Source organism: Strongylocentrotus purpuratus, unplaced genomic scaffold, assembly GCF_000002235.5.
Source record: "Strongylocentrotus purpuratus isolate Spur 01 unplaced genomic scaffold, Spur_5.0 spur5_scaffold_12, whole genome shotgun sequence".
NCBI classification, from domain to species: domain Eukaryota; kingdom Metazoa; phylum Echinodermata; class Echinoidea; order Camarodonta; family Strongylocentrotidae; genus Strongylocentrotus; species Strongylocentrotus purpuratus.
This window is the reverse complement of record NW_022145597.1, coordinates 31934165-31942148: the sequence shown is the minus strand read 5'-3', so window position 1 is coordinate 31942148 and position 7984 is coordinate 31934165. Positions and strand designations below refer to the sequence as shown.

Here is a 7984-nt window from a genome sequence, read left to right as displayed (position 1 = left end):
TGTATGTACATGCATTTGTTTGGAATTGAGAGTAAAAGAGAGAAGAAAGAGAGAAACCGAATTTGAGTTTAAGAGCCATGTTTGGGTGAGAGGCAAGGGAAATTATTTACTCATTGCAAACTACAGTTGAGTTGATGAGCATAGGCCATGCATGGTAGGTCTCCTTTTTGTCAGTGCAATCTAAGCACCACATTTTCATTAAAATTAAAAAATTGGGCCGAATATTTTTTTTATTTTTTTAAATCAATCTCTGTTCTCATTTCTTTTATTGCCCCAATGACTGATAGATGCTAGCTCTGCTTGCATGGACATTTAATTACTTTCTCTCTTTTTTTAATTCTTTATTTTCTCTTTTCCTTTCTTCCTCTTCTTCTTCTTCTTTTTCTTTTTCTTGTACTTCTTCTTCCAACGTTTAAGCAATTTTCTCTTTTCTAACTCTTCTCTGCTCCTTTAAATTCTTCTTTTATTTTATTATATTTTGTTTAGTTTCTTTGGCTTGTCATATGCGTCGGGATGTTACGGAACGCGAACTGTGCCACACATTTGTCGGTACAACATTTTTCTGTGTCTTTCACTGTAAAAATAATACCAAATATGTCAACTAATATTGCTCCAACTATTGAAAAAGGCGCTAAAACAGTAAGAAAATCTAAAGGAAAGGGAAAAACTGCGAAGACTATCACTAGAAGTGCCCTAACGTCTCCGTATGCCATTGAATGGTAAGTTTAAATTCAGTACGTAGTCCGATACGCTGTGATTTACGTTGTAGTATTAGTATTACATCATGTACCATCATGTATCATTTTCCAAGTGCAGTGCAGTGTCGTCACGTTTTGAGCACACATAGGTGCATTACTATCCTGGCTGTGTATTAAAAGCTGTGCTATTGATTTCCAATATTTCAAACACCACTGTACTAAACTCAACTGATTTCACTCAAAATCGTCTACTTTAGTGACGATTGATGACACCTATAGATCTAAATAGCAGTAAAATACAATTTTTTCAACTTTACCGATGTTAAAAAGAATAATTTAAAAATTCAAATTGTGAGTCCACTGTCAAACTTGCCGATCAACCGCATCGGCATGATAGTGTGCATCTGTGTGTTATGAGTGTATTGACTAGACCTAGATCTATTCATGTATTTAAATGCTGCCTATGTAGTGCATTGCTAGAGGTCAATACGCATTAGCGTTGACTCTCTATGCTTTGCTGGAGTGGTTTTGAGTTACCAGTAGACCAAAAATTTCTGTCTCTTTCGTTCGTTAGCCTCTTATTTGGGTAGGGTCGGCTCCTCTCTTTAGTTTAGAGACAGAATACTCAATTTTAGCGGATTAATTCATATCCGAATCCGATGGCGATGCATTTATTTTTTTTAATTAGGCCTAGGCTAATATACATCGGTTCTACTTACCAGATCAACTGTATCTTGTATGATTTGTTTAAGGGTCTTTTTTCCAGAATTTCTTTGCCAAAATTGAGCTCCGTGTTGAAATTCTTGCAGCCGTATTTTGTTTACTTCCCTTCCTACTTTAGTTTTTCTCCTTTATTATCTTTCATGTTCTCTATGACCTTTTCTTAGTGTGTAATCCATGTTTTTTCCTTTCCTGGGATGGACCCTGAATAAATTTAATACCAATGTCCTTATCTTGAATCTTCAAAATAAATGCAAAAGATTTTTTTTTTTTTATAGATGTTGTTGTTTGATAATATTTACTTGGATAAAAATAATCAGCTGGTACGGGGAATTCTTTAATGTGAGGCAGTCTGTGGAGCCAGACATCTCAGTCTCGAATGGCAAAGCTTGGTTCTAATATTTACTGTGTTGTGTTATTGACTGTCATACTAATCCTTTCTTGATTTTATTTGCTGCAGGCCGCCGCTCCCAAGTGGCGTCACTCCAGATATTTTATCTGAAATCCAGAGGTAAGAGAGCAAATTTACATATTTTCTTTTGATCTGCTAACTCTTGACGTCTCTCTTTCTTTGCTCAGAGGCACAGTCCCTTGCTCAGTCTTGGTCTCTGTATGCAAGTCCTTAATACACTTATATGCAGGAAAACTTACAACATCATTAATAATAATGATAACGGGTTCTTGACAATTTCTTGTATAGTGCTCATGTCTGTCAAACTACACTCCTGGCACTCCACAAATATTACACCAGCTTAAGCATGGCTGCCATTATGGCGCTCTAGCTTTTCAACAAATTTCAAGTTATTAATTCCTGCCATTCACCTCATCTGGGTCAAGTGTGACAACTGTACAAACGTAACCTTTGGTTCACAGTCTGGCAAATTCTCTACCAGATCACAACTCAAGTATAATGATTATGTTGATTATATATTGAATATGTGATGATAATTTTTTTCATTTTTTTAGTGGGCTTTCAAAAAACTCTGGGGTGTGGTTGTGTAGTGAGCTTAGGTGTAGACAGAGTTGGCCATAATTAGGATTTTCTTCATCACTAAAGTACTATTTTATTCATGGACATAATGTAGATAATTAATATTGAATGCATTTAATAAAACAGATGGAACATGTGTGAACATATACAATAAGTATCCAAAGAGTTTCATTCAAATTTTCTTTTCTTTTTGCCATCAAAACTCAATATTGCAATTCAATTGTAGATTGGCTTTGTAAAAAAAATATATATCATTTAGACCAAATATGATGAAAATTCTTTACAATGTAAATTTATTCCAGCAAAAGAAAAAAGTGAAATTTGATTGTTATTTCAGAACATTTCAGCCTTTGCAATGCCTGCTTGGAAAACGAAGATGCAAGAATCGGAAACAGACCAAGAAACGAAAGGCAGAGATGGAGAGCAACCCAGAGAGGAAGGAAGAAGAACAGAGGAGATCGGCCTTGAGGTAAATTCCCATCCCAACAAGGAAGATTTCATCGTCTAATACTTACTTACTACCTATAAAACTTCTCTTTTTTTAATCAAGTTAAAAATATGGTAAAGAAGTTTCATTTGATACCAATAACACCTTTAAATTTCAAAAACTTTTGGTTTGACATCAATTTTTGTCCTGCCTGCATAGCAAAAGCGAGAGATAGGCATTGCTTTTCCGGCGACGGCAGCAGCGTCAACATCAAATATTTAACCAATAATATAATTTTGAAAGTATAAGTTCTTATTCAATGAAACTAATACAGCCTATAAAACCTTGTCTTCCCTTGATGCACTTCAATTGACAATTTCAACCTTATGTTCTTCATTTATTTTTTAATCAAGTGAAAAATATGGTAAAGAAGGTCCATTTGATACCAATAATACCTTTCAATTTGTTGAATTCCGTCTTTTTCTTAAAGGTCACAACTTGCTTTTGGGGTCAATGAGGTCACCAGATCGTTAGAGAAAGATCAGCTCCAGCTAGTCTTGGTTTGTCGCTCAGCTAAGCCTGACCTTATGACCTGTCATCTCCCGACCCTCAGTGCAACTCGAGGTTGCCCTGCCATGGCAGTCTTCCATCTCAGTAATACCTTATCTCCTCTCTTGAACATGAAGACCGTCCTAGCCATAGGTTTCAAGGTAAAATAAACAGATCTACGAGCTTGACCTCATGACCTCTCACCTCCTGACCCACATTTAAGGGTAGTCCTACCATGGTAATGATCCCTTGCTCCTTTCTCATACACATACTTTTACAAAACCCTGATGGCTTGCCTGAGGCTTGCCTGACATAGCAACAAGTAATGTGGATTCTGGATTCCAAGTATTGTAGCTCATTCATTTATAATAGGTTAATGGAATAACTCGTCACTAGGTCCTGAGGAAAGTAACATCCATAAATAATAATAGGTTCATAAACTGGTATATTTATAGGAATACCATTTCTGACATCACCACTTCATATAAAAAAATTATGGCACATTTTCTCGCTCAAAAATGTCTTCTAAATGCACATTGTGTTTCATGTCTCACGCAGAAACCTTCTAATGGAGCCAACCAAGACTTTGCAGGCATTGTGTCATATGTCAGTGGGAAGTGTCCTGCAATCAAGGTTCCTTGGATGGACCTCAAGCACCTACCCCTTGAGGAACTGGCTGCAGAATTGTCCAAGGGAGTCTTCAGCTATCAGAGGAACTCTGTGATTGATGCAGCTGTCAAGGAAACACAGCAGGGCAAGAAAAATGAGTCAGATACTACAAGTGCAGCTACAGAGACCAGTGAGACCGATGCAGGTGCTTCTGAGGAAACAGTTCTCAAAGACTCACAAAGGGAAGAAGAAGAACCTCAGCAGGGAACGACTGAAAGGACGGATGGTAATGGCCTCTGCAGAGATGGCGGAAGCATGATGGATGAAAATGCAGGAACGACCAAGGAGAGAGTTGGGGGGACTGAGGATAAACTGTGCCAAAATGAGGACTCTGATGATGAGCTCAAGGGTACCGATAGACAGCCACAAGCGACAAAGAAGAGAAAGCTATCCAAAATATCCACCTCTCCTGGCAAAGATGATACCAAGAGCAAGAGGAACAAGACTGCAAAGATGCCTTTCCAGTCTACCAGTGTTATGCATGTCAAGATTATCAGTAAAGACTTGAAAGGAAAGAAGGGCAAGGGTAAAAGAGGTAAAAAGAAGTGAATGAACAATAATGGCAACAGTCATCCAACTACGATGGAAAACGCAATAAAAACCATAAAAGATGCTTTCTGCTGGATTCAGCCAAACGTTCACTGTGAAGAAATTGTCCAGGGTTATTGAAAAGGATCTGTTTACCTTTGATCCCCATTTACAAAGGTAAAAGAGGTAAAAACAAGTGAATGAACAATAGTGGCAACAGTCATCCAACTACGATGGAAAACGCCATACAAACCAACAACAATAACAACAGTACATAAGATGCTTCCTGCTGGGTTCAGCCAATATTGTCCAGGGTTATTGGGAAGGATCTGTTTACCTTTGATCCCCATTTACAACAGCTTTACAGCTTCCAAGAGGGTTGGTGAATGAGGAGTTGAGGACCAAAGCAACTTTGCATATATGGAAAGTATGCATTGAAAGATTTATTACCCTTTTGGGTAACTTTATCTGGGAACAATAGCCAACAGTAATTTAAAAGAATGACACTATCTTATTTTAAAGAAAGAAGAGTTTGATATCTTTGCATACAATACCACTGCTTACCAGTGCATTTTGCAACTTTCACTTTTGATTCGGCCCCTGATGTACTGCTCATCCCATGGCTGCAAAATCATAACAAATATGGTATCATTTAAAAAATGAATAAACACACTTTCTATTGATACTAAACAAAGCGATGCTCATTGAGTTTCCAAACTTTTATGAGGGGCTTATATCTTTCCGATGACTCAATGTTATACAAGTTTTAACAAAGTATTATTTGAATAAACTTCATCGAGCTTCTTTTATGTAGTTAGATTTGGCTTAATTGCTACACCTAATTTTCAACCATATGCTTACTTTAAAGATACTATGTCACTTTTGCAGCCAACCTCAAATTCTGTAGAACTTATGAATAGAACTGCGGGAATTATGGATATGTCATGTATGTCCTATATGTGCAATTTAAACATTAGCAGTGTCCTAGTATTCAAATTATGCAAGGCAACTGTTTACCTCACTGTCAGACATTATTGAATGACTGAATGACATCTTTCTTTCTTATGAAATGAGCTGTAACAGGTACATGAGCATTTGTCCACATCGATAACCTACTACTTGTAATGGCCAAAATTAAACTGATTGTAAATCTTTGTGCAGCACAAAATGTACAGATATGTGTATTTTGTCTATTATAGCTGTGGATTTGAGTATGCCATAACAAGAAAATGGCTTCAGTTTTTCTAATATTTTGGAAGCAGACCCCAAAAACTCTAGAAGCCTAGGTGCTCCTCTACCCATTCATAGTCTACAAGCACAGACTCCAATATAAGACACTTCACCTCGCCTAGGTGCTCCTCTACCCATTCATAGTCTACAAGCACAGACTCCAATATAAGACACTTCACCTCAAATCCACATTCCTAAAGCCTTCATAGTCTACAAGCACAGACTCCAATATAAGACACTTCACCTCAAATCCACATTCCTAAAGCCTTCATAGTCTACAAGCACAGACTCCAATACAAGACACTTCAACTCAAATCCACACTCCTAAAGCCTTCATAGTCTACAAGCACAGACTCCAATATAAGACACTTCACCTCAAATCCACATTCCTAAAGCCTTCATAGTCTACAAGCACAGACTCCAATATAAGACACTTCACCTCAAATCCACACTCCTAAAGCCTTGAGCAGAGCCTAATCCTGTCAGTTTCTTGCTGTGTCAAGCTTAAGTACAGAGCGAATTGTAGTCTCATTTTGCAGATACTTTTACACTCAACTGACAAATGTTTATGCTTCACGCACAACACACACACACACACACGCACGCACACACACAATCAATTATTCCCCTTTGTATCATCCTTTTCCTCTCTGCTGCCCTCTCTCCATCTCAAATGCTCTTCAAGTGCATATTGCTTGCGTCTCCTTTGTCACCCCCCCCCCCCCCCCTCTCTCTCTCTCTCTCTCTCTCTCTCTCTCACGCTCACTTTCGCATTCTTTCACTCTCCTCTCCCTGCTCTCCCGTATGTGCTCCCCCTCCATCTTTTCTCTCTCTTCATTCCCTTTTCACTTTGTTTAATTTTTGCCTCTCACACTTTTTCTCATCAAAAGTGTTGTTGTTTTTCGTATTTTCCCTGTATGCCAACAGTATTCTATCAATCATACACTACCCAATGTATAGCATATAACAAAATATCCCAAACAAGCTATGGTTTGCAAGTTCATGTGATTTTATTATCAGCATTATTACCAAGACTATTAGTTATTCCCCTTATACCATGCTTACATTGTCTTGTTGGTGGTACTTTTCTTTAGGAAAAAAAAGCAAAACAGAGAGAACATTTTTAATTTGAAGCTTATGATGAAAAGATGTATTATTGTGCTAGATTTTAAGGTTGGTGTACAGTTAGCCCTCAATATATTTGAAAGATGTATAATGAATAAAAACATGGAAGAAACAGAAATATGTGTTATTAATGAAAACCACTCGCCATTATTTCATTTTAGAAGATTAACAAGGTTTAAAGACTTAACAAATACAGAAGTGGTAAAGAAGATTCTAATTATAGAAAAGTTGCAAATACACGATGGAAGATAACAATTTCTTGCTTTTATTTCATTGTTTCTTGAGGAAGGATCGACATCAAGCGTCCCGGATGTTGTGTCACGATCCCTTCCTATGTGAGAAATAAAGGAAGACGATCTATTTTGGTTAAAAATATAATGAGGAAATTGTGGAGAAAAGGGAGTCAGAGAAAGACGGGAGGGGAGAGAGAGAGAGAGAGAGAGAGAGAGAGAGAGAGAGAGAGAGAGAGAGAGTGAGTGGAGACAGAGAGGGAGGGGGAGAGAGGGGGAGAAAGAATGGAAAAGGTATAGGGAAGGAGAGAAAGGGAGAGGGGGCACGGTGAGAAGAAGGAAACATATAGACCTGTACATGTATATTGTATTTCTTATTAGAATATAATTTCATAAATGACTCCATGTTTATCAATATTGATACACAGCGTTACCGAATTAAAGATTGTAATCGGCAACAATTCCGAAACTGATACTGCTGGAACATCTAAATTGAGAGAAGTATCTTTTTCAATGTCGGGGTAAGAACGGAAGTACATATGTATGAACATGTCACAGTCTCCTATATAGGCCTTCAATGTTATAGTCTTAAACATTGCTTACTTGAGACTTGACAGGAATTTAAATTGTTAAAGCAAAATACATGTAAAAGGTTTATAAGTGGTTGATTGTTTTAATACTCATTTTACAGTTTTTATTTGCCTGCTTGCCACCACCCCCCCCCCCCCCACATTAAAAAAAAATTGATTGAGTCTAATTTGAAAATTTGATGATTATCAAGCAGCTCCATACTGTGAGTGGACAATCAGTGGTTGAA

At 37.4% G+C, this 7984-nt stretch overlaps 1 protein-coding gene and 1 long non-coding RNA gene across 2 annotated transcripts; both read left to right on the top strand.

Moving 5' to 3' along the window:
- Positions 1-418: 418 nt before the first annotated feature.
- On the top strand, positions 419-5606 carry LOC576331 (ribonuclease P protein subunit p38). The gene is made up of 5 exons (XM_776649.5): positions 419-719; positions 1879-1929; positions 2747-2878; positions 3327-3546; positions 3944-5606. The coding sequence occupies exons 1-5, from the start codon at positions 514-516 to the stop codon at positions 4601-4603; spliced, it is 1269 nt and encodes a 422-aa protein (XP_781742.3). The 5' UTR covers positions 419-513; the 3' UTR covers positions 4604-5606.
- A 216-nt stretch (positions 5607-5822) lies between these two features.
- LOC105443187 lies at positions 5823-7055 on the top strand. Its single transcript, XR_972666.2, has 2 exons — positions 5823-5868; positions 5935-7055. It is a non-coding gene; the product is annotated as an uncharacterized LOC105443187 (long non-coding RNA).
- The last annotated feature ends 929 nt before the right edge of the window (positions 7056-7984 follow it).

Bases quoted from the DNA above. Each gene is read 5' to 3' on its own strand.
- LOC576331 (XM_776649.5), top strand. From the start codon at position 514: ATGTTACGGAACGCGAACTGTGCCACACATTTGTCGGTACAACATTTT. The intron at 1,930-2,746 runs GTAAGAGAGCAA...TTGTTATTTCAG, and splicing joins ATTTTATCTGAAATCCAGAG to AACATTTCAGCCTTTGCAAT. The intron at 3,547-3,943 runs GTAAAATAAACA...TGTCTCACGCAG, and splicing joins TCCTAGCCATAGGTTTCAAG to AAACCTTCTAATGGAGCCAA.